This window comes from Hippopotamus amphibius, chromosome 3, assembly GCF_030028045.1.
Source record: "Hippopotamus amphibius kiboko isolate mHipAmp2 chromosome 3, mHipAmp2.hap2, whole genome shotgun sequence".
NCBI classification, from domain to species: domain Eukaryota; kingdom Metazoa; phylum Chordata; class Mammalia; order Artiodactyla; family Hippopotamidae; genus Hippopotamus; species Hippopotamus amphibius.
Window position 1 is genome coordinate 144,143,206 of NC_080188.1, and position 26,979 is coordinate 144,170,184.

The 26,979-nt window shown below is 40.1% G+C and overlaps 1 protein-coding gene across 2 annotated transcripts; it reads right to left on the reverse strand.

The window, feature by feature from the left end:
• Positions 1-1,468: 1,468 nt before the first annotated feature.
• LBR (lamin B receptor) lies at positions 1,469-26,812 on the reverse strand. Of its 2 annotated transcripts, XM_057727361.1 has the most exons (15): positions 26,679-26,782; positions 25,819-26,011; positions 21,645-21,823; positions 19,114-19,329; positions 16,664-16,747; positions 16,212-16,404; positions 14,959-15,155; positions 13,056-13,110; positions 11,870-12,061; positions 11,025-11,128; positions 9,317-9,442; positions 6,335-6,503; positions 4,447-4,527; positions 4,225-4,347; positions 1,469-3,475 (listed from the first exon to the last, which is right to left on the reverse strand). In XM_057727361.1, the coding sequence occupies exons 3-15, from the start codon at positions 21,807-21,809 to the stop codon at positions 3,315-3,317; spliced, it is 1,866 nt and encodes a 621-aa protein (XP_057583344.1). In that variant the 5' UTR covers positions 21,810-21,823; positions 25,819-26,011; positions 26,679-26,782; the 3' UTR covers positions 1,469-3,314. The 2 variants fall into 2 exon arrangements, with proteins under 2 accessions (XP_057583344.1, XP_057583343.1); XM_057727360.1 differs by lacking the exon at positions 25,819-26,011 and having other exon boundaries at positions 26,679-26,812.
• Between the last annotated feature and the right edge of the window lie 167 nt (positions 26,813-26,979).

A 26,979-nucleotide genomic window follows, 5' to 3' on the forward strand; every position in this document is an offset into this window, starting at 1 on the left:
GATTTCTACAATAATATACAATAAAATGTATATGTGAAGAGTATTCTTTGGAATACTTTCCCGGGCTGATCTGAGAGAACACAGAACATGACACTGTTAGCCTGACTACAGACTTTTGAGACAAAAGTCTTCTTCCCTTAAAGAAATGGTCTTGTTCTGACTTCACCAGACCTTCTCTTTTCACTGAAAAGAGAGTTCAACCCTGAGAATTCAATGCTGAGAATTCAGAAACTCAGATAAATGTCACTATGTGTTTCTGTAGGTAGATTTTTATTACTGAGCACCAATTATGTTTAGCACTCATAAAAATTCCTATATTATGTTCAGGCCACCTATGTACTATGTGGTGTATCAACCAAATTTTGTACATGAAAAAACTGGTGCTCAGAGAGTTAAGTGACTTGCCCAAGCTCATACTGCCAGGAAGAAGCAGGGCTAGAATTCAAGCCAAGTTCATTGTCACATTACCTCGGCAATGGGTCCACTGGCAGAAAGCAAATCCCATGTGTCCACAAATGAAGATCAAACAATCCATTCTGTCTGTAATTAGGGGGGATAGGGAAGATGGGGCTCACACCCAGAACTAGACTCTGTAACAGCCATGAACAAAATATTAACGTCTACTTACTTTTGTGTCTAGGGAATTATGTCTGAAAATCATATTATCAAAAACATATACATTGAGAATCTAATTACACATAGCACTATAGAAAAGAATTATAATGACCTAGCCCCTGTCATCTAGAAATCAACAAGAAAATGATAAAATATAGGATTTTAACAAAAGATAGATACAAGGTAGGATCTTACTTGGTCCAATTCATTTGTTAAAATAGTTTTAGGAATTACCCATGATTTGTTAAAACAAATCAGTCCATGAGTTATGGAAATCACCAATAAGCAAAGCCTTTTGCTAAGAGTACAAAAATAAAACCAAGATAAGAATCACATGATATTCTTAACCTACTTGGTATTGGTGCACATTCGACACACCCACCATCTGCAAAGCCATGTCACACTGAGACGAGAGATAAAGACATGAAGGTGTCTGCTCTCGTGTCACTGACACACAAACGCCTCTCACACACATGTACTGTCTTTCAAATGCACTTATGTATTTTGTGGTTAATACAAATTCATTTGAAAGTATTACTGAGTCTATGATATTTTCAATCATTCCTCTATTTTTCAAAGAGCAAATACTAAATCCATGACCATTGTCTGGGAGTTGGGACCCTCCACTAACCCCCTTCAAGCTCCACCTTCTAAGTACCTCGATGCAAACAGCAGTTTGCAAGGGGTCCCAGTTTGCCTTTTGGATTCCTGGTGGTCCAGGAGAGTCCCAAAGGATCCTGGAAAAAACCAGCGGTTTGGTGGGGAGTGGTAATCTAAGGGTTCCTGTTTTGGTCCCAATGGTCCCAGAGTTACAGGCCAAAAAAAAAAGAGAGAGAGAGAGACTCCAAAGTGATCAAAGCAATATCTTTTTATTTTCAACTTTATTTCCAACTTAAAACTTCATTATAAAATTTCTCAAATAAACATACCAAAAACAAGATTAAAAACAAATTGTAGCTGACATTCAGAAACTGCAGCACTGTGTTGGTAACAGCTTTTTTCATTACCAAGGAAAGAGTTAAGAAAGGTCCTTCTTCCTCCCCTAAAGCTTTACCAGTGAATCTAGTATACAATAGGCTGGGACACCATCTTCTGATGTGAGGAAAAAAGTATAAAAAAATTGCTTGCATACATCAGTACTAATAAAACAGTGAAAATTTCACCAAAACCATGTTTAAAGACTAGAGGATGCGGAATGCTTGAGCAAACCAACTTCATGATCACATTAACATAAGCTCAGTTATATACACTTCAAACTGCAGCATAGAATAAACACTGCATATCTAAATGGCTCATATAAAAGTGTATAATTAAAAACCCAAACATACACACTATATTTATTAGATTCCCCTATGTTTAAGATACTGAGAACAATGTAACTCTGAATACAAAAGCTTAGTGAATTTGCTACTGTTCCATTATAGGACAATTAATAATGAGACTATATCAACTTAAGTAGAGTTTAATGGCTAAAGCTATCTTATGCACAACTATTAAACTAAAAGAAATGATTTTAAACTAGTCCCTTAAATTGCTTTTAGATAAATAGATTTCTAAAGATGAACACAACACTCCTTTACAGGGAGTAGAGTTTTGTAAATATAAAGGATATGCAAAATACAGTATAAACTACATGAACTAACAGTAGCAAAAACACGGTTTAATTAAAAAAGTCAAAAACATACAAAAATATTAGCCTTTCTGAAATGGCAAATTTTCAAACACCAATCTGTGTAAAAATGTTTAAATAGTGATGTTATTCCAAAAATATATATTTATTCTATTTTTCTATTTGCAACAGTTTATAAAGGCAAACAAACACCTGCAATTGAGGTAGCAAAGCCAAATTCACAAACTTTGGATTAGGAAAAATATCCTTCCTATGTTTTAATAGCATCTTTCATACAATATTAAATGAATTCCACTTGTTTCGAAATGTTTAATTCACATGTATTACTTTACAAAACTTAATTTAAAATACTGCAAATGTTTGTTAAAAAAGATACTTAGTCCTGAAAATTATTTCACATTCACAATACTATACAGAAAAATCTGAAGTCACCATATATTACATAAAAGCTATGTATTTACAGTTTCAAATGCAGTTTTAGAAGCTGAGGTTAAGCAAACCACTACTAATGGTCTTCATTAAACAGTGTCCACTATTAAGCATCCCCCTTCCCGTACAGCATTGAACAGAGGACCAGTTTTTACTTTCAAATCACATAACTAGTAAATGATTTAATTTAAAGGGAGACAAAAGAAAATTCTATTCTCTAAATGCAATAAAACCTAAATGTACTTTAAAATGTAACAGTGTTTTCATTTAAGAAAAACCAACTGCAAAAAACCAGGGAATCAAAATTTGAAAGGTAATCAAAAATCCTAAATATCAATAGTATTCAGTGCATTTATAAGACTGTTTTCTGTTTTCAGATTTTTAAGGATTGAAAATTTCCTATTAGAATGCAAATTCTAACATCTTTATATTTTCCTTCTGTTAATTGTTAAGATTTAATAAAAACTAACACAGCTACATTAAAAGACTTACTACTTGGCTCTACCGTCCTGCCCCAAAAAGAAAGAGAAACGTAAAGATCCTGTCAGTGCAATGGAAGAAGATTCATTTTGGGTTTTTTTTTTTTTTTGCAAATGGAAGCCAGAACTGCAGGAGCATTTAGACAGCACCTAGACCTGAATCAGTAGATGTATGGGAATATGCGGTACGGGACGCGCTGGCAGTACTTCTCCCACGCCAGGCCATACTTCTTCCTACAGTGGTGTTCATCACGAGCTTCCCGGTGCACCAGCAAAATGGTGAAATAAATCACGTAGAAATAAGGTAGAATGTGATTGAAACCTGAGGATAACAACAGTAAATAGTACTAGGGATTTTTATATCACTACACAACTATACAATATTGTTTCCTGCTGTTTGCCAAACTGTCTAAAGATGGTCCACCCAGTTACCTCATTTTCTCCAAAAATGGGGGAAACAACTAAACCGGTTTATAAAATCCCACTGGTGTGTGACAGAAGGTAGTATTTGAATGAAAAACTATTCAGAGAAGAGTGATTAATTCATTCTAACAATCCTTCATAATCAGAACATCTGTCCCTGTGTTTAAAGCAAATCTCCCTATGTCCTCCCTCCGGTGCTCTGGGAAGAGGCCTGCCAGCCACCACTGTGCAGCAGGGCAGGCAGAGCAGACAGCACTGCAGGGTGTGTGCTGACGCAAACACAAACAAAATGGAATGTGCCTTTTCCTCTCCTTAAGAACTGAAGTTTTTCAGAATCTATGTACACTGAGTCATGAATAAAAAGTTAAATTAACTTCTATATATTCTGCTTAGAGAAAAAGCTACCAGGCACAGTTTAAAACTTAAAATTTTGCCTGCAGAAGTTTAGAGTAAAACTTCAGGCTCTGTGAATTCCTAATTCCCCTTAGACGCTGGATGAATGAGGTGTTGGATATACGAGAGCATGGCACCCAGATGGGAAACAGGCAACCCCAACTTCTAATAGGTGACACCCAGACCCAACGAAGACATGCGCATCCATGAGCAGCCGGAAAAAGAGTCAAATCAGTTCTCTTCTTAAATGCTTACCACATGGGAGGGACCACGCAAGGGCCATGATGAGGTCACCCAAGTAATTGGGGTGGCGAACAAAACCCCACCATCCAGAAACGAGAAGATTTTTCCCCGTTGAAGTATGAATGGTTTTCAAATCTACACAAAAATAAAAATACATCTTTAATGATCTCTAGACAAGTAGAGACATAAAATCTTTATGTGGTATAAATACTATAAATATAAACCAATACTTACGTGCAAGCCTTGGATCAGTGGGATTTTTCCGGAATGCATTTTTCTGAGAATTTGCACATCGGAAGATTAAAAATCCACATACTGTAATTTTTAAAAAATTTCATTTGTTAACAGTTTCGATATAATCTTTATTTGAAAGCAACTGTAATTTCATTTAGAAATTATTCCTGTGCACCAAGAAAATTTCCAAAGTACAGAATAGTTTGTTTTCTTAAGAACAATTCAAAACCTCTCAATCTCAGAATGTCGAAAGAAGATATGATCCTGATATCTCACTGTCATACAGCTTTCATCATCTACCTGGGGCTACCTTGAAGACGAAACTAACAATATAGTTACATCCATGAATAAAATCTAATGCAGCCCACATTACAATAAAATCAATACTGGAGCTCGTCTGTTAGTTACAATACCTACTGGCCATAACATGAATGCTTAATTAATAAAACCATAGCTCAGAATCTGCACCAGAACCACCTGCACATAAATATATGCCAAATCCCAATATAACCCTCCAAGTGGGTAGCTTTATTTTAAATTTCAAAATGTCAAAATTAAGAGGCCCTGACATATCACTATTATCAGTTCTCAATAAAGTAGTAAGAAATAACTCTACTCCCTGTTTTTAGCTTAACAGTAAAATATACATATCCTGTCTTGAATAACACACAGGCACGTATTAACCAAACCAATAATGAAACTGAATCTTAATTTCAGCCAAAGGCTTGAATTTCTTCTTCTACAGTAGATACTGACTAGTGTAGCAAAACTAGCAATATTTGAAGTTCAGTGCTAATTTCCCCTGCCCTCCCTCTGGTGGAGGTGTTTAATGAACAGTGTAACAAAAGAAAAGCCATCCTGAAGCTAACCCACGGCCACCCGGCCAAACTGTACTGCTCACTCTTCCCCACCATCCACCCTGGCCAAGTTATTTCATCAGTGTGAAGTATCTATCCCCATCCCACTTTTACCCACTACAATTCAGATCAAACATCATATCCCTAACCTCCAATAAGTAGACACTGATATTCCCCAGAGAGACGCTCTCTCTACCTTAAACTCCCATCACATTTGGTCTGTAATTCTCTGCTCCAAACTCTTCCTATACTCTTCCAGTGTCTAAGTGTCTTATTTCTCCTATTAGAGCATAAGCTCTAGGAAAGCAAGACCAACCTTCCTACATAAGGTGTTACCAGAAAAAGCAGGCACTCAACAGAAAAAAATGAGTCATTACTAAGAATAAAATTTTAAATTAACTTATTTTAAACTAAATTTAATAAATTTTAAAACCAAATGGTTTGTTTAAAATTATGTTTAAAGAACTACTGAAGAACCCAAGAAAGAAACACCCAATCTCTTTGCAAGATGCAAGAATCTTTTTATTACTCCATTCATCACAGATTATTTCAAACTTGAGCACATCATGGCCATTTAAAAGGGCACACTAGGACTTCCTAGGTGGCGCAGTGGTGAAGATTTCACCTGCCAATGCAGGGGACATGGGTTCAAGTCCTGCTCTGGGAAGATTCCACATGCCACGGAGCAACTAAGCCCGTGCGCCACAACTATTGAGCCTGTGCTCTAGAGCCTGTGAGCCACAACTATTGAGCCCATGTGCTGCAACTACTAAAGCCCACACACCTAGGGCCCATGCTCCACAACAAGAGAAGCCACTACAATGAGGAGCCTGCACACCACAATGAAGAGTAGCCCCCGCTCGCAGCGACTAGAGAAAGCCCATGTGCAGCAACGAAGACCCAACACAGTCAATAAATAAATAAATTTATTTAAAAAAAAAAAAAAGGGCACACTATAAATATGTAGATACCACAGCACAACAAACTCAGTAAACAATATTTAATACACAGAGACTGAAATTAATACTCACATTTCAGAGCAATGATTAGAGAAGCCATTGGCCAAGACAGTTCATTTGGATGATTGACTAAATAAAAGGCTTGTAAGCTGTAGATAAATGGAACCCACACTAAATCTCCAAAAGCCAGCATGAATCCAAATCCATCATGGATAATGTCCATGGTTGTCAACAATGCTTCCTGTAAGGATATGGAGAGGGGAAAAATTTTTTTTCTAAAGTTTGAGGGGAGAAAAGCTTCTATGTTTAAAGTATTCAAATAAGGTTCTAGTTTACAATCAAATTTATAAAGGGCTAAGGGAAGGACCAACCAACAACGTTTAAAGGCGGGAGTGGGAACCTGGTTCCCTCGGCACAGGGAACACACTTAGTTCACACTCAGTCATTCTGCTTCCCCTCCTGTTGCTCTACCCTCTCCCTCCATGATCCTGAAACAACAGAGCTCCCAACACCTCTTCCACCTCCGCGCCTCTGCCTGGAACACCCTTCTCCAACTTCAGCTGAAGCCTCACCCATGCTGCCTTTCTCGACTATCTCCCTAGACCAGGCACTTCTCAGATGCCCACCACCCACTGAAGCCTGGAGCAACTGTGCAACTGTCCTGTAACTAAGCAGCATTCTCCACTGGACTAGAAGATGGAAGACAGGGAGCATGGGTTTCCACCTGCCACGCCAGCACCTAGCACACATGCACCACCTAATTTATAATCGTAATCTGGCTTTTCATGTAGCTTTTCCAGACTACCCGGCAACATGGGAAACTGCCTGCCTCACTGCTCAGGGTAAATTGGGACCTGAATACACTCTCTTGTGGATTTGGTCAGCACGAGCCAGCAGCCAGACCCCCCTGGACCTAGATCCCTGCAGGCCTCACTCTGGAAAGTTGAGACAGCCCCGCCCAAAGGCATCTCTAACCTACCTCTGACTCCAGGACTCACCACTGACTAGAAAAATTAGCACATATAAGCTCTGTTGAAGAATCAAACCAACAAGGAGCTACTATATAGCACAGGGAACTCTACTCAATATTCTGGGATCGCCTACATGAGAAAAGAATAACCGAATCACTTTGCTACACTCCTGAAACTAACACAACATTGTAAATCAACTACTCTTCTATAAAATTAAAATTAAAAAAAAAAAATCAATATTCTAGGTTAAAGAAAACGCAAAAAGCAGTGATATCTGCTTTTTCCAGAAAGCAAGCAAAAAGACCATGGAACAGAAAAATGGATGTGACAACCTCCAGGCACTTTGGCTCACCCTCTAGTCAAGAGTACCTATTCTTAATAAGCACACAGGAGCAGGTTAAAAAGCAGACCAGTGATAAGGACGGGACACACGGGAGTGGGCAGTGAGTGAGGCACAAGGTATAAACAGCTGGTGCCAGGAGGGGCAGGACCCTCAGCCTCACCCAGTTCCTGGGCCTCAGAGGATTTGCAGGACAGCCAGCGGAGGCTCAGAGGAAGGGTCATTTAGTTCGTAGTCTCCATTTTTTAAGGAGTGGCACATTAACGTGTAGAAGAATTTCCAGCACCCAATCTAATAAGAAAATTATTAAGCATCTAGTAATTTCCCGAAAGCGTGACAGATACTAAAGAAAATCATAAAATCAAGTCCTTTCTTCAAGAAGCTTACTATAACCTGTTTGTTTAAATCTCTAAAAAATATGAATTTCTAAGTCAGTTCAAAAATGACTACCATGACATGACAGAAAACTAGAAGGAAGAATTACTCATCATTGAATGGCTACCAGATAGGAAGTTTAAAAAAAATCTCTGAGGTGATAAAGCAACAGAGGAAAAATCAACTGACTTGTAAAATGTACCCTACCATCTTAGGAGCTATTTATTACATAATCAAAGACTAAGTGCATTTACAAGAGTTGGGTTTTCTTTTAATTTCAAAAGCACATTTAATTTTGAGTAGACTTGGAATTTTCAAAGGACTCTGTATCAGATGCTCCCACCATCTCGGCAGCTTCCAAGGCTGAGCACAGGTCTGAGTTCAGTAGTAGGAGCTCAACAAGAATCCTAATGTGGCTATTTGTACTCGAGGTCTGTTCACTTCAAAGAGGTCCCAATCTCCTCCCAAAGAAAAGGAAGATTATCGACAAATCGATATCAAGCTTTCAAAGTCATTTTGACTGAATATGACCAAATAATATAGTTTTTAAAAAAACATCTTAAAGGAGATGGACCTTCTCTCAAAAGGTCAAACAGATCATCATGAAAATTTGTTTTGGAACATTATGACATAGGGCTGCCAGTTTTGTTTTTAAAATTGGAAGAAAACTCAACTTGGAATTTGGAGGAGATGATAACAAAGATAAATGATACAACAGTTGTAAAATAGATCCAAGGAAGAAATCATTTTCAAGAGGAATATATATGAGACAGAGATTAGCAAACATTTATCAGTCTTCAAGTAGCAGAAAAAACTGATGATGTATCAACATATGAGAAAAGGCAAGTGTTAGGAATTAGCTTTGTTTAAACTGGTTTCCTCAGTGTATCATGATTTCTGATTTTATATCCATCTAATTAGAGCTATTCTTTTATTCTGAAACACCAAATGATAAAAACTTCCCTCTTTATTTAAGAACTATCTGCCCCTTGACAACCTGAGAAACACTATCTTAATTCGATGATAATCTGTCCATCCATTTTCATCTGGTAGAATCATTAAGAAATTAAGTTTTATTTATAGGAATAGGTCACACCCACAAAGCCGAGATCCACAGATCTTAAATATTTAGCACCTGACGGAGCAGCTGATATACATGGACGTATCACCAAAGTCCTCGACACCGAGCAACTGTTAGTGCTCACTGTGTGTCAGTTCAATGCGTCACATGGATCCACATCTCATTTAATCCTCACAGGCCTTAGAGGTAGGTTATAGTCTCCTCACTTCGTGTGTAAGAAGCTGAGAGGTCAGGTCACTCCCCCACACTCGACACCATCTGACTCCAAGGCTCTTAAAATTAATTACCTCATTCCAGACAGCATCCACCACGTACAAGAGCTGGAAACTGTTGACCAAAATCATTGCTAAGGATGGAACAGAGCGATTCTGTACCTTTACCTCAGCCAAAAGCATCACCAGGTTAATGACCACCTGAAATAAAAAGGGCAGGCATAGTTTCTACATAGAGAAAAGTGGTAACTTCCCAGCTGAGAAAGCTGCAGACACCACCTTACCAAGAAGCCACCATCAGTGAAAAAACATATCAACTCCAGGAGCCCTTTAATAAGATGCACTGAGATGGACACATTCTGTGGTGTTCTTGCCAAAGACACATAACTCACTCCAATCATGAGAAAACATTGGACTAACCCAAATTGAAGGACCCTCTTACAAAATAACTGACCAGTATCTTCAAAAGTGTCAAGGTAATGAGAAACAAGGAAAGACTAAGTGACTGTTACAGACTAAAGGAGATTAAGGCCAAATAACAAACAAATACACTGTTGGACCCTGAAGAGGATCCTGGAACAGGAAAAGGCCAAGGGTGGAAAACTTGGTGAAACTCAAATAAGGTCTGTGGATTTAATCAACACTGTAACAATGTTAATTTGTTGTTGTTTTTTCTTTTCTTTTTAATTGCTGTTCTTGGTTTTGCCAAGATGCCAGATGTTAACACTGGGGAGAGTGGTATGAAAGAACTCTTTATTTTTGCAACTCTCGTGCAAGTCTATAATTAGGTCAAAATGCATTTTTTTAAAGGGGAGGGAAATACATTTTTTCTTAATAAATTCATACACTATTATTTTCCTACATAAACATAAACTGATGTAATCAAAATAAAACAAACTCTTTTAATGTTTAATAACCTGTAACAACATTAAAACAAGCATTAAATGTAACAACATTAAACATTAAGACAAGCAACCGAAATGCCCATCAACAAATGAATGGATAAAGAAGATGTGGCATATATATACAATGGAATATTACTCAGCTATAAAAAGGGATGAGATGGAGCTATATGTCATGAGGTGGATAGACCTAGAGTCTGTCATACAGAGTGAAGTAAGTCAGAAAGAGAAAGACAAATATTGTATGCTAACTCACATATACGGAATCTAAAAATGGTACTGATGAACTCAGTGACAAGAATAAGGACGCAGATGCAGAGAAAGGACTGGAGAACTTGAGGTTTGGGAGGGGGCGGGGGGTGAAGGGGAAGCTGACACGAAGCGAGAGAGTAGCACAGACATATATATACTACCAACTGTAAAACAGATAGCCAGTGGGAAGTTGTATAACAAAGGGAGTTCAACTCGAGGATGGAAGATGCCTTAGAGGACTGGGACGGGGAGAATGGGGGGACTGGGGGGGGGGGGAGTCGAGGGAGGGAGGGAATATGGGGATATGTGTATAAAAACAGATGATTGAACTTGGTGTACCCCCCAAAAAATAATAAATAAAATTTAAAAAAAAAACATTAAGACAAACTCTTTTAATGTTTAATAACCCAAACTGAAGGACCCTCTTACAAAATAACAGGGCGTCTTAACCCTCTGGACTATATTTACAGTAAGAAAATATCTTAAGTAGATAGATTTATGGAAAGCTATAATTATTCCTAAAAACATACCACTCACAGCTTACTTTAAAATTGTCTACAATCCCTTCTAAATGTAAGACTAATTTGTACTACCGAATTGAAATTTAAAAAAAAAAAAAAAAGACATACCCATCCAATCAATCCAGGGCGCAACTCACAGAAGTATTTGAGATCAAAAGTACCAATCCGAGGATTTAACTCACGGCCAATGAAGAAATCATAGATGGCATTTCCTATGAAGGGAGAAGTTCTTTTCCAAACAGTATTCCAAACCCAATTATGAGGCTTTAAAACTGCACTGTTGTCTACCACCCGGGGTCACAATTCAGTCACCTCCAGAGCCTGGCAAACAGCCAGCGAGGAAAGGCATGGTGGTAAGAGCCAAGCGGGGCCGGGAGGCCACCGGGGCCAGGGGCTGCTGGCCACATCTGGAAACATCCATGCTGCTATAGGTATGGGGCCTATGGGGCCAGATTCCTAGATTCTGGGGGAACTAAAGCTTTTTTAAATGTAGACTCATAATTTTAAAAATAAGCCACTTAATTGTTTTTAATGTTTAAATACTTTAGATTAGATCAACCAATTTGTAATCTCTATTATTTGTTGTTTGGGTTTTTTTAAAGGATGTTTACTATTTTGGACAAAAAATATTTGTCATAAATTGTTATAATACTAATGTTACTAAAATGCTATGTTATTTAAATGTCTTACTGTCATCAAGTGACTAAAAAAGGAAGAAGAAACAAATAGGAAAGTATGAAGGGAAAAATCAAATTTTCTTCGTTTAAATTTATTTTTCTCTAAATTTTTTCTTCATCTTTTTTTTGTCATATTTCTCTTCATCTCTGATAAACTAAAGCTAGAAGAGAATTCTATGAAAGCCTAGAAACAGATGCTGGGGGGCCAGTGGGGTGGGGGTAGGAGAGCACATTCGTGGGAGGCATTTGTGGGACCCACGTTCTAACACTGCTCACCAGAGCTGGCCGGCGACAGTTCATCCTGAGGCGCTTTCAAAGCCCTGGCGTAGAGATAAACACTCAAGACCACAGCAAAAACAGTGGCTGCAAGTGCAAACTGAAGGAAATGATTGTACACATAATCAAGCTCTACATGCCAGAAGAAAGATGCTCCGACGAGTGCAGATGTCAGGATAAAAGCATAGAATCCTTTGGGGGGGGGGGGGGCGAAAGGTTGGGGGGGGGGCAAAAAAAATCAATGTTAACCCAGGGTTCACATGAGATTTATACCATTATAAAACAATGCAACATTATTTTTTAAAGTCTTAGTTTCATTATCTAGGCTAAATACACACAAATATATGAACTAGCAGTGCCCCTGAGGTTAATAGTCTTCAACATAGATGCTACAACTCTCACACAATTTTTCAAATATTCTAACATAAAGTTATTCTTTTCCATTGTGAACAGTCATCTGCTTTTAATTGAGAAAGCTGAAAAGAGGTGCACAGAAATTCACTATTAAAAAGCTGAAAAGAACCTCAACATTCACATAATCCAAACACTCAGGCCCAAAGTCAAATGGCTAATTATTGACCGAGCTGGGCCAAACACACATTTTAAAGCCCTTAGGGCAATCTTGGTGGTTATAAATTATAAATTTTTTTACCTGAAATAACTTATCAATAATGGTTTCAAAGGATCCTAGTTGTACTCTACCTCCCAAACACAGACTTCAAGATGCATCAGGGATGAAGCAGCTGACACGTTGGAGGCAAGTTTTCCAGGCAAAAGCACTGAGAATATAGCCTAGAGATGGCCCAGAGGCCAGTGGCTGGAGCGAATGAATAAGAGTTCCTGAGGACAGGAGTGGCCAAGAAGCCCACATCACTGCAGGACTTCTAGGCCATAGGGATGACTTGGGATGATAAAATATTGTTTCAATGAGTGATAAATGCTATAAAGAAAATAAAACTAGAGAGTGAGAAAGAGTGATTGAGGGGCTTGTTACTTTATATGACAATTCTGACACACTGGCTGCAGGTGTGTGCAGCTGATTTGCATGTCCTTTGGACTACTAAGAGATAATTTACTATTTACTGCTCTGGTATAATCGGCTTTGACAGTTTAAAGAGTACAGCACCCAAAAATTTGAGCTATCAAGTCAACAGTTTGAGTCTTAGGAAAAAAAAAAAAAAATCACCATTTAATCTGTACTTGAGTCTTCTTCCATCAGTAAGAGGTGTTCCTTCTACAACCTTAAAAGAAAAGGTTTTTTTTTTATTTAAAAATTTTAAAAGTACAACACTTTACCATGATATGTCTTATAAAATCACCTAAACTTCAACATGCCCAAGAAGGAGGATCACCTTTAGTAAGAAAATTTAGTAACAAGTTTCAAAAAGCTTCATGGCATGCTCTTTGGTAAAGTAATTCTACCATCAGGAATTTATCTCAAACACAAACCTAGTAATGACTTCTCCGTGTACTGAGACTACTGTAATAGCCACCCTCCCCCAACGATCCCATGTCCCACCACAAGATTAGATGTGTTTTCAAAAACCTATACATCTAGTTGATCTCTAGCTCAAAACTCTTCAATGACTCCCCACTGCTTACAAAGCAGAATATAACCCCACTATCTCACATATGTGTCGTCCTTTCAACTGGGTTCAACCCCACTCACCCAATCCACTATGTCCCATGTGCTATTTGATGACAAGGACTCATATACTTAGTTGCTCTGCTATTAATACATATACATTCACTTAGTTATTCAATCATTTCATGTGAGTCTTTTATCTCCAATAAGAGACTGAGAGCACGTCCAATGGACCATTTCATCTCTTCATCTGGATCATCCACAGCATCCCCATACAAAAGGTACTCAAGAAACACACTACTTGAAAGGGATGAGTTCAAATAAAAAGCCCACTTGCCCAATGGCAGCTACATTTTACTCCCCAAAATAACTATTCACAAATGGTGCAATTCATTATAAATTATAAACACTAATATGGTATCATTCATCTTGGGCCAAACTACTTTACCCTTCCATTAGCTATGAAAGGGAACCCAGGAGAAATGTAGTATCTGTTTAAGATCATAGGATTAGCAAAACCCCATATGCTAATTTCAAATAATCCTTATCTATTAAAGGTATCTAACAACTACTGTATTGGGTTTTCATCTGTGAAAAAAAAAAAAAAAGATACATATATATCACCAAAACTGCTGTTCTCAATACATATTACCTACTTTGAACTAGCTTAACCTAAGTTTACCTGAATTTGTGATTTTTACTGTAGAGCCTTATCACAAAAATACCTGAAGGTTCACATCACAAGAATCCTCTCTGGAGCCAATGTTATAGTGAGGTTCCAAAGTATTTCAAGTCTGCAGCTCTATCTTCCTATCACTGGCATTTGCCACTCCTAATAAAACTGATCCTTTGGTTTACAGACAGTTGGCAAACTCGCAAAGCCCTAAGAATAAGATCTTTAAATAAATTATTTATTGATTAGGGAATCTCATGTTCCTTTAAATATATCCAAGTAGAGTATTCTACTCAAAGAAGAAAAAACTACACTTAGCAATGAGGACAAGTTTTAAAGACAGTGCATGAGTCTGAAAAGAACATTCAGTGGTCCAGACAACAACTTTCTGAAAGAGATGAAAATTAAAAACTCATCATAAATAAAAAAAAGAAAAAAGAAAAGTAAAAGATATGGACTAAAATCCATTGAGGCTCAGTAGCTTATCATCCGACAATTTAAAATTCTGCATCTGAAATGACACACAGTGAGAGGGAATTTTTTTTCCCAGCAACCTCTACCATTAGTCAGGCAATTTTGCAAAATAGCTTATTCTTTTCTGTTTCGTTTGGAAAGTTAAACAACACTCAATCAGATTCTCAAAGTTCCGTTTAATAAGCAAGTGTTACAGAATACAAGAATAAAGGCTTCACAAACTAAAACTAAGTAAGTTTGGGTAGTTATGACCAAGGACAGCTTTTAACCTCAAAAATACTGCAAATGTCTTTATATAAACATGCGAGCGAGAGGAAGAAAATCTCATAATCCCATGTCCCACCAACAAAACCTTACCTTCCCGATCGGCAATAAGTAGAACAGAGCCTGAAGGAAAAACCAGAGGAGGTAGGCCCCAAATACTCTGGTTTCCCATAAACCATACAAAGCCGGCAGAGGAGGTGGGAATTTCAGAAGACTGGGCTCTTTCTGTTTACACATCAACAGCAACAGGAAGAGGAAGGCAGGCAGGCCAAGCATGATGAGAAAAACACCTGCAAATAATCAGTGAACATTCAAGGCTCTAATTTCAATCCAGGTTATTTTATTTTATTTTTTTCAAGAATCACTTGAGTTTCTAAGGTCAGAACTCAAGTCTGGCTAGCTGTTTGAAACCAATTTCTAATTAGAAAATTGGAAAGTTCTAATCTCTACCAGTCACATCCTGTGGGAAAGCAACCACAGGCATGAAAGCTGTAAAACAGCCCAGCACTGAAGAGCTGAATTCCACCTGGGAAACCAAGCTCTAAAACATTTAAAATCCAACCACTATGAGAGCAAACATGTTGAAACTCCAGCAAACGGAAGACTGAAACATCTAAAAACTATCGGTCTAATCTGTAAAAAACAAAAAACTTTATATCCCTAAGTTTCTAACAATTAAAATAGTATCACATTCACATAACGTGCACCAACTTTTAAACAATGCTGGACACCATCTAGAATTATAGCTTACTAAGTACAAAGGAGTTAAGCCATGCAGGATTTTGAACCATTTGACCACGAAGTACTTTCTTTTACTAACTCATAAAACCTCACCAGCTCCACCCACCTAATAACTCCAAGCCCCTGAATGCCTCAGATCTTTCACCCTCAAAAGCAACCTGTCTGGCAGGTAGGATGGACACCACGACCCCACCGGCTGCATGCAGCTTTTTCCCAGTGCTACTGCCAAGCCAGGCCCTGTCACTGAGGTCTGATTATTAGCAGAGTTCCCAGTTCCTAATCATTCACTGTCTTTTCCATATACAATTATCATACCAACCTTCCTTTCATCACTTCTTTGCTCAAAACCTATTAGAAGATTGCTAAAAGTTTTAAATATAGCCACAATGGCACCCTTTCTACTCCATGGTAACCCTCAAAAATGCTCCTACTCAGGCCTTTGCATCTGCTGTTCCTTCTGACTGAAAACTTTTCTCCACGCTCCCACCTGGTTCACTACCTGGTCACCTTTAGATTTCTTCAGAGAAAGGCCTTTTCTGCTCACTTTCTAGCGACGAGCATTTGCCCACCCTGCCTGCCCTCTCTGAGCCGGTTCTGATGCCTACCAGGTACTCCTCCAAACTCTAAGTCCTTTTGCTGTGTGGCTGTCACTTCAAAGGTTCTCAACGACGTAGGTCCTTTTGTAACAACTTTTTCTTCCTTCAGATCTATTTCTTTTAATATGACCTCTTCTCTTCTTGGACGAAGGCTATACTGTGTAGGTATATAACTACTCTCTTGTGACAAAGCGAATTTTTCCTATTTAAAAAATAAAAAGTATTAAATATCTGCAGTCAGTAAGTATCATTAATGCTACCACATTAACTAATTCAGCATCTAAATATAGCCACATACACTAATAAGAATAAATTTGTTAAATTATATTCAGTCTTAATTTAAGGACAGAATTTTAGAAAACAGTCTAAGAAAAATTACAGCTTTCAATGTGCTTCTTTAGAGAAAAGTCAATTTAACAAAGAAAAAAAATTACCTGAGAGGAGAATGAACCCCTTCATACCTGTGTGTTTTTGTGAGGTATATCATTCCTCTCTATGTGCTCAGGCTCCCCGTTATATCTCTTGATGCTATTTCCGAATGGCTTCTAAATGAAGAATATAAAACATTTTAACCATAAGAATGGTAACTTAGTAAAAAGGAACATGATGGTAAAAATTCAGCATTGTGAAACCAAGCAATAAAACCACAGCCTTAATTCTAAAGAATTTCAGCCTACTTTTGTTAAAAACGAAATGGAATAAAATTGACTAGAATTTCCCAATCTTCAAAAGATTGGCTCTTACGGTAGAAGTTTCTACATAACATCTTTCATCTTTTAAACAAATTAGACTAAATCTTATAATTTCACTGTTCGATAACAGATGTTCTAATAATATTCACTATGAGAGGTAAAGTAAAAATTGGTAAATCAGTTCATTAATTGGTTAAAAAAAAAAGAAATAGTGGGTACTTATGGTAACCTGCAAACTGTCTATGTTCTGAATTTCGTCTGCCTCATTTTTATTTAACTGTACATTTTTCTCCCCCTAATGTCTCTTTTCTCAACTCAGTCTCTTTCCTTGAATGTCATTCTCCTCACGCAGTGGAGGGAATTTCTTATTGACCGTAGGAAGGTCTTTAACTTATAAAACATTTTCCAGGCAATGTATGGCTGAAATCTGTAACTTTGCTCCTTTAAAGTCACTGACAGATTATAACATTAATAAAGCAACAGGAGGAAAACAAATTACAAAGATAAATATATCCTTTGGGAGGCCAGCTGTCAAAAGACTGCATTAATATAGTATCAAGTTCTAATTCAAATCAAGGTGTAACTGAGCAGTGACAGCATTCAACATATACTTAAGTTTATCAAAGTGCCAACAAGCCACTTAGCAGCAAACGGACCCACCTAAAATCTACACTCTCGGTTTTTCAAATGTCTAATATGTAATCCACAGCAACCACAAATGTAATCCTGTAACGTAGCTAGTCAGCTGACCCTAAACTGTACTGACTGCAAATTGACAGGGTATTCACACAGTGAGGCAAAGTACTGTAAGATCACAATTAGGAGTCCAAAAGAACAAGGATGATGTGATGTCAAAGCTGTGTGCAGTCAAAGTACAGTCTTTCACACACATCATCCCATCCTCAACTCAGTGATGGGTCCACGATGAGCCCAGGGCTCCACTGGCAAGGAGCAAAGCCAGTCTGTGGCTCTTGGGTCACCAAGACTATAAGGAAGTTACACTGTAAAAAACGTAACAGTCACTAAAAGCTAAAAATGAAAGGTGACAGAAAGCATACAGCATCTTTCCTTACGCTGAGTCACCTGACTAGTAAAAAAGAGCCACTGACATAATGTTCAAACTCACTAGTAATTATCAAAATGCTATTTAAAAAGGTGAGTTGAAAATCTCTGACAATAACATTGGCCAACAAAACAAACCTATTAACCATAATACTCAGAATGAGAAAATGGTCATTCATACCCTACTCATACTGGCATGAACTTTTTGGAGGCAATTTGGCAATATGCAGCAAAAGCCTCAAATCTGCTCTATCCATCTGACTGAGGAGGTCCACTTATAATAATTTATCCTAAGGATATATCAGATGTTTGTAAGAATATCTGTTTATAATAATGAAAACTCAGAAAGAAAAAAGAATGTCTGTCAACTAGGGAGCTAACATTTCTGTTACCTCTCTCTAATTTATGATAAATCCAAACAATACTATACGACAACAAAAGTGATGCAGGAAAACATAACACAGAAGCTTATTCCCAACATCTTAAAATTTAAAAATCTGACTATAAAACACTATGTAATAGGTCAGTTTTTTAAGGTTATCAAAAGTCTGTGTGCATTTTATCCAGAAGAGAGATAACATTAACTGAACAGAATAAACAATGACCTTCATTCAATGCTGTTTATTTATACTTTCAGTTTGGTCTACTCTCTAAAATATTCATTGTGTAAGGTCCTCCAGGCTCTGCTCACCCTAATATTTCCAACCTTGAAATCTGAAAGTAAATTCCATTAAAAGTATCATCTTTGAAAAGGGAAAGCAATCAAGTACAATGATACTAGGAGCAAGAGTATGTTTTTATAACATTCCATTATGTCTCATTATTTTCTAGATGAACTTTTATTCACTATAAAAACTATTCAGTTCAATCTATAATCTACATCTATTTCAAATTTAAAACTGCTCTTCTAAAAAAAAAACACTCTTAAATTGCACTCATAACTTAAAAATGTTCTTTTTCATGGAATTTAAAAGCATTATACCTTCTATTCTTCCAAACATTCATTTTTTATGTACTCTTCCAAAGTCATCACCTTAGGTTTGATGTTTCACTGACATTTTAATATTATTAACTGCAAATCACTTGGGTACACATAAAGGGAAAGATGTGATTTGGGCAGACTAAACACTGTGGAAGTGTCTCCCAAACACACGCACCAATACCAGTGGAGTCAGTTTAACTTCCAACACGTCCTTCCTTGCTTCCCTCTTTGCTTCCTTAATGTCAGCCTGGTGCGAAGCTGAGACGGATCGGCGGGAACCTTTCGGGGGCCGGCCAGGGGACCGGGAACGCGACCTCGAGCGGCTCCCTCGGCGTCTGGAGGGAGAACTAGAAGTTGAGCCACTTTTCCTTTGCCTGAAGGAAGTTAAAGGCTAGAGAGGGAGGAGAAAAAGAAGAGTTTCACTGTAAGTCATAACACACGCAGACCCACACTGCAAGAGGGCAGCAACGGCAGTGATTGCACCAGTGACTCTAAAACCACCCTGGGAACTGAGCATCCACCTGACAGGCCAACGGCAACCTCAGCAATAAGGACCCGTCTCTCCTGAGACCAAAGCAGCCTTTCCATTCCTCACTCTTTTTTGACGGCATCTCCATGAAATGAATGTTCTAAACCAAGTAGCTGTACATTTTCCCAATAACATATACAAGAGATACGATTAACACTGATTAAAATTGAGATGATAGGACAAAAGAAATCAGCACACAAACAGTAACAAGAAAATTAATCCCATGGTTTCACTCTGAATAAAACACAGTCGGATCCTGAAAATGAGTCCAAGACTGGGTTACTCAGCAATGTTTTACGCTGCCCTCACCTACTCCCAATATTTCCAGGGATCTAACCTAAGGAAGGCAAACTACCCCCCAGCCCAAATCCCTCCCACCCATTTTTGTGGCACAGGAACTAAGAATGGCTTTACAGTTCTCAAAAGACTGCAAACAAAATCAAAAGAAGAACAAAACTTGGTGGCACGTAAGAATTATCTGGAATTCAAATTTCAGCGTCCATGAATAAAATCTCATTGGGACACAGACACGCCCAGCGCCGCTCTCGAGCCGGCGTGAACTATATGTCCCACAGTGCCTAAGATATTTACAATCTGTCCTTTTACTCAAAAACGTTGCCAACCCCTGGTCTAGAGCACTCAAACTGGTCCATAGGCCGTGGGCTCAAGAGCTGTTTGTTACTGATCTGCAACAAGGAATGATATTTTTTTTTTTTTTGCCCAACTAGATGCACTCAGTTTTATTTTTTTTTTTGGGGGGGGTACACCAGGTTCAATCATCTGTTTTTATACACATATCCCCGTATTCCCTCCCTTCCTTGACTCCCCCCTCCTTGAGTCCCCCCCACCCTCCCTGCCCTAGTCCTTCCTCTAAGGCATCTTCCATCCTCGAGTTGGACTCCCTTTGTTATACAACAACTTCCCACTGACTATTTTACAGTTGGTAGTATATATATGTCTGTGCTACTCTCTCGCTTCGTCTCAGTTTCCCCTTCACCCCCCGCCCCCTCCCATACCTCGAGTTCTCCAGTCCATTCTCTGTATCTGCGTCCTTGTTCTTGTCACTGAGTTCATCAGTACCATTTTTAGATTCCGTATATGTGAGTTAGCATACAATATTTGTCCTTTTCTTTCTGACTTACTTCACTATGTATGACAGATTGTAGTTCTATCCACCTCATTACATATAGCTCCATCTCATCCCTTTTTATAGCTGAGGAATATTCCATTGTATATATATGCCACATCTTCTGTATCCATTCATTTGTTGATGGGCATTTCGGTTGCTTCCATGTCCTGGCTATTGTAAATAGTGCTGCAATAAACATTATGGTACAAGTTTCTTTTGGGATTCTGGTTTTCTTTGGGTATATGCCCAGTAGTGGGATTACTGGATCAAGGAATGATATTGAGAAGAGGTGGGTAGAAATTTTTATTGTATTTTGACAAAGCAATTTTATGTCTATTGAATCTGACAATTAAAAGTTAGGGTTTTTATTCTGTACTTTTTTTTTTTCATTTGCCTAGTAATTACAATATGTTACATAAGTACTTATATACCATGGATAAGATATTTTCAAGCTCAGGTCCTCACCACATAGGTTGAGAAGCCTTGGGCTCAAATCTAATTAATGTCACTCTCCTGATTAAATCCTCAGTATTTGGGATGAAGCCCAAACCCCTCCTGTTCTGGTTCCTTATTAACCCTCTTCTGGCCCTCGCCCACACACCCTTACAGCATTGGTTGTCTGTGTCCTCCCACCCAAGCCTATGGCGAGCTGCCACTGTGGAAGCCGCCCCTCCCCACCCCGCCCCTTCACCTGACTTTCCCCTACCTGTCCTCAGCATTCAGCTCTGAAAGCCTTCCCCAAAACCCAGTGCCCTTCCGTATCCTTGATGTGCTGCAACACCACCCACGACAAACTATCACAGAATGAGAGTGTATTAAACCAGGGAGAGGTACAAGTGTCTGACTTCAGCAGACTGGAAGCCTCTTAGCAACAGGGCGCTGTGCCTCATTCATACATCCCCAGAGCCAAAAACAGGATCTGACCTGAAGCAGGAGAGTGACCCTATGCCTTCAGAGAGCCAGACCTGACGGCTCTCAGCTTAAAACCCACACGTCCTGTGATTTCCCAATTATTACAAACGTGCTTTGTAAACCAAAGAGCGCTTACCTTGATATCACTCTCTTTCAATTCAAGTTCCGTTCCATCTTTGTATTTTACGTTGTAAAGCTGCAAGTTGCTGTCATGGCTCAGAATTTCTACTTCATAATAAAGTGAACTCCCAGGCCATCGGCCCCTTACCACCTCACCATCGGCAAATTTCCTACTTGGCATTTTTGAAAATCAGTCTGAATAATTAAAAAAAAAAAGTCAGTGCATACACACTTACGGGTACACTTGTCTTTTTTAATAGATTAAACACTGAAATATAACTTTCCAAAATGTTTAACTGGTCAAGACTTTCAGGCTAGAAAAGCCTCTAGAGGAGAGGATGTACAACTCCTATTTTAAAGGTAAGAAAACTGAAACTTAAAGATGTTAACTGTTTTGTCCAAGGGCATGGAAACGGATGGCATGAAGTGGCAGAGTCAGGACAGAGGTTGTTCTTTCTGCTACACCATATCCCACTGGGAATCACTTTATACAGCCACTGTACGTGGAAGTGACACGAAGGATTAAATATGACAAAACAAAAAGGCTCCAAATGATTTGCACCATGCAAAACACTATCCGCCTACAGTGACCATACTTCTTTAATTAACAAGGCACAATCTCACAAAGGACACACATTTTATGATTTATAAATTTGCATATACAGTAGTCCCCCCCCTTACCAGAGAGAGATATATTCTCAGACCCCCAGGCATCCCTAGTGGATGCTTGAAACCACAGATAGCACAGAGCCCCGTATATACTATATTTTTCCCTATTCATACCTACCTATGATAAAGTTTAATTGATAAATTAGGCACCATAAGGTTAACAACAATAACTAATAACAGAACAAATATAGAACACTTATAACAATATACTTTAATAAAAGTTACATAAATATGGCCAGTCTCTCAAAATAGCTTACTGCACAAATTGAATGCCTTTTCTATCTTAACTGAGCACTTAATCACACAATGTGGCTATAACTTTTGCAGTCTGAGGTACAACAACAAAACTAGCATGAATTTCTTTTTCCTTCTTCACAATTTCACAGATAGAAGATTTCTTCTCACCATAGGTCACTGCAACCTCAGCATATGATTTTTTTTCCTTTCCCTATTAAGCCAAGAATTTTCAGCTTTTCACATAAAGGAAGGACTTCATGGCTTCTCTTTGCCATATCTGAATTGCCAGCATCACTACTCTTGTGTTTTGGGGCCATTATTAAGTAAAATAAGGGTCACTTGAACACAAGCACTGTGATACCACGACAGTGGATCTGATAACCAAGATGGCTACTAAGTGACTAATGGGTGCGATGCACTGGACAAAGGGACAATTCACATCCCAGGCTGGACGAGGAGAGCCAGCCTGAGATTCCATCATGCTACTCAGAAGGGCACGCAATTTAAAATTTATGAACTGTTTATTTCTGGAACTTTCCATTTAATATTATGGGACCACAGGTGACCACAGGTAACTAAAACCTCAGAAAGTCAAACTACGGATAAGAGGGGATGACTGTAATCTTACGAGGCTTTAAAGATGTATTATCTAATTTTTAACAAATTACCTTTATTAAAAACAGTAAACTATGAGAGACTGGGAAAAATCAAGGCTGTGTAATTAACATAACCTACCAACAGGGAAAAAAATAACTCCAAATCTAAAACGAATAACAAATTTGGGGTTTTAACACAAAGCTTTCAAGTCTTTCCTAGCTCTTTTTTCGAAAGCCTACAGCAGACATCAACCCCCAGTTATTAATATTCTTTTCCAATGAACCAACACATGGCCCATGAAGCCTGGTATAAAAACAACACTCTAAGAAGCCACAAGCAATCTGCAGGAATTACCACTTTCATGAGGCCTGTTTGCCACCTTTTTTCAAACATCAACTGATTGCTGGGTGCTCATAGCTCTTATGTAGTAATGTTTCTCTCTCCATGGACCAGCAGATTCACATTTCCGCAGGACAAAACCAGCGCCTCCCGACGTCTCCAACATCAACTGAACTAGCTGGGCCTCGTCTAAGAAGCAGACAGTACAACAGAAAAATCTCTTCCTACATCACCTGCATCCCACCAACTAAGCAATTCCTGAAATATCTTCTGGGCATATAAATATATGTTTCTCACCCAACTCCTGTCAAGAGTTGATTATACAACAAAAACAACCTTTGAGAACATCTGAAGACTCTTCAGAGTTAAGAAAGGAGAAAGTTACATTACCACATCCCTCCTGAGAAAAAGTCTTTCCCAAGCACCACATTTCTTCACTGCTAATCACCTGAGAAAAAAACTTCACAGGCTTCACTTGTTTAGATAGATAGGAGCTAGGTTGGTAGATGAAAGAAAACAAAGATTTAGATGGTAGAGGATGTCAGTCCATTTACACATTAGGTACAAGAGACGGCTTTCTTCCCAAACCTCCCTAAGATAGCATCACCAGGGTAATGAAAGGGTTTGGGCTGGGGGGGGGGGGGGGGGCCAGACACTCTGGGGATGAAGTCACACCTGGCTGAGGAGTCATGTGAGGGGCACATGGGAAGCAGGGGGCAGTGGACACCTTGGGACCTGGAGAGGGGCACAAAAAAGGAAGGTGACAACAGCAAGTTTTGCCTATTACAACATTTAGTTCCGAGCCTCCAAACACTAAGAAAGAGGAAGGAAATGTGCCTCCTTCTCTCTTCTCTTGTGCCCCCTCCCGCTCCTCGGACCCCCTAAAATCAAATCACTGTTATTAGTACTAATTCTCTGACACTGGTCAACCAGGGTTGAAAGAAGGCAATCACATCTTTCTACATGAAGATGCCATTCAAGTTTCAAACAACTCTTCATAAACTTTTGAAATGTAGTCCCTCAGGATTTAGGGGCCACCTAGATTTTTTTTAAGGCCCTTGAGCAGATTCTGTCCCTTTTGGAAAGTTTATTTATTGGCGTCTTTCTGTTGTACTTATTATACACCACACACAGTATCTGTGCAATACTGGACACAGGTCAATGCCAAAGAGGTTTTTCTGTTATCAATTAAATATTTGGGATTAAACAAATTAAGATATCTGGTGGATATCTGTTAGGTCTCTAAACTTAACTTTAAAAAAAAAAAGAATTAGGAATCGGGACTCGATAGCGATCTTTCATATGGTGGTTAAAAAAGAAAAAAGGAACAAGCCAGCACTCTCCTATAGGAGACCGCTATCTCACACACAAATGCTCCAAAAGATGAAACCACCAACATTATGTGCACCCCTACTTTACACAAGATCCACACACAAATGTCACACAGTGCATCACATCCTAACCCTGCAGGAGTGAATGAGCCAGGCAGGACAGAAAAGGCCCAGGACACCTTTGCCTGTCAGTATACACTCACCTAATGGACGCCAAACATACAGGGACAGGCCTCTCTCAGAAGGGAGGTTTTAGCCAAGTGTGTTTGCACAGAAAGATTTTGTTTACTAAACACAATGTCTTCATTCCCCATTAACAGTGGAAACATGGGGACCCTCAGGCTTTTCTCTAATAAGCCACATGCTTGCTAACTTCAGTGTCAACTGGCACTGGAAACCTCACACATTTGGGCTCCAATATGTTATTGTTTATCAGCAAAACAGAATGTGCTACTCTCCGCTGATCACAGTGTTACAGAGGTCTCTGGTCATCTTTCCTCGCTCTTCTCAAATTAGTCTCAATGTGGCAGAGAAAGGGACGCTCAAATGAAGTATGACAGCTTCCCTCTTCAACACCTGCGCCCAAGGCTGCCCTACCAGACGAAATCCAAACAGGAATCTCTGTCCTAGCTGATGCCCCTGCCGCAGGATGCAGAAGAAATGTCACCTGCCTGGCTGTAGAAGCAGAATGGCCTGACTTTTCCTCTAAGCAATTTATAAAGAACCGAAGGTAACAATAATTCCCCTCCTACTCACTCTTTTCCCTCCTCCCTAGACAGCTCTCAGAAACTAAAACTGGACTTGGTGCCCAGTCTAAATCAGCGCGCGCGCGCGCACACACACACCCCCCCACCCCCCATCCTTTCTTCCACAGTAGTTGCTACAAAGTGTAATTACAGACTTGCACATGTTTATTTGCAAGGTCCCCGAGGACTGGGACCAGGAGCGTGGGGCTAGCTAGCTGGGCTCCAGGCCGGGTGCATGCCCGTCAGACAGCAGGTGAGTAAGCTCGCTCACCCCAGACTGAACCGTGCATGGTCCACGCGCTGTCCAATGTATCTACTGGGTCGTTCTGAGCATCCACAGCCTGAGTCCCGACCGTGCAAGGATTTTGGTGACCCGCCGGGAATCAGGTGCTCTGCAGTCAAATGCTTACTAAATGTTCCTTGCGAATGTCGGGAGGTGTCATTACAAAGAATTTTTTTAAAGCCTTAAAAAGGTGAAAAAATAGGATCAAGCTTCAGCAGGAGCACGCAAACCTGCCTAACAATCCGTTTCTTGAGTGTGCGGAAACACCTGGCGAGCGAATGCAACGCATGCGGCCAGCACTGGAGGGTCGCCCAACAGAGACGGCCGCGACCCTCAAGGCCAGTGACAACCAGGGAGAATTACAATCAACTTTGCAACCCCACTTCCCCGTCCGCCAGGCTGCCGCGCCTTTTCTGCCTCCCCAAGAGCAGGGCCCGCCAAGCCACCCGCTAATCTGTCAAAAAGACGCTCGGAGCCGGCTTGGGAGGGCCGGTGCTGCAAGGGCGGGGACAAAGGGACCGGGGTGGGTCACCCACCCACACATCCTCCCCAGTCAACATCATTTTACTCCGACGCGGCGCGTCCAAAATGGAGGGAAACGTCCGCAATTTAAAACAGCAGCTTCATTTCCGCAGCTGGCGGGCCCGGGCGCACGTCGAGCCTCTCCAGCAGCCGCCCGGACCGACCCGGAGGAGGGGAGGGCGAGGCCGCAGCGTCAGGCCCGGCGCCCGGGGATCCCTGCCCACCCGCCGCGCCCGCCCCGCGGGCCTCGCCCCCCCCCCCCCCCCGCCGCCCCGGCCCCTCGGAGACTGCGCCGCGGGGAGCGGGGCGGGGGTAAGGGCGCTCACCTGCTCCGGGCTCCGGAGGGAACACGAACGGCTCCGGGAGAGTGGCAGAGGAGCAACCCGGCGGCGGTTCCGCGCGCGCGACACTGCCCGCTCTCGCGCTCTCGTGCCCCGCGGCCCCGCAGCCCGGGCGCGCGCCTCCCCAGCCCCGCCCTCTCCTCGCCCCGCCCCTCTAGTCAGGCTTCCCAGGGCTTCCATTGGCCCCTCGGTCTTTTGAATCGTGCCCGGCGCTGCCGATTGGTTCTGCGACGTGGCGCGTCCGCCCCGCCCCGCCTCGCCCCCCCCACCCCCCTCCACGGCAAGG

Bases quoted from the DNA above. Each gene is read 5' to 3' on its own strand.
- LBR (XM_057727360.1), bottom strand. From the start codon at position 21,809: ATGCCAAGTAGGAAATTTGCCGATGGTGAGGTGGTAAGGGGCCGATGG. The intron at 16,405-16,663 runs GTATGAAGGGGT...TTTTTTAAATAG, and splicing joins TACCTCACAAAAACACACAG to GAAAAATTCGCTTTGTCACA. The intron at 3,476-4,224 runs GTAAGCATTTAA...TGTTATCCTCAG, and splicing joins TGCGTGGTCCCTCCCATGTG to GTTTCAATCACATTCTACCT.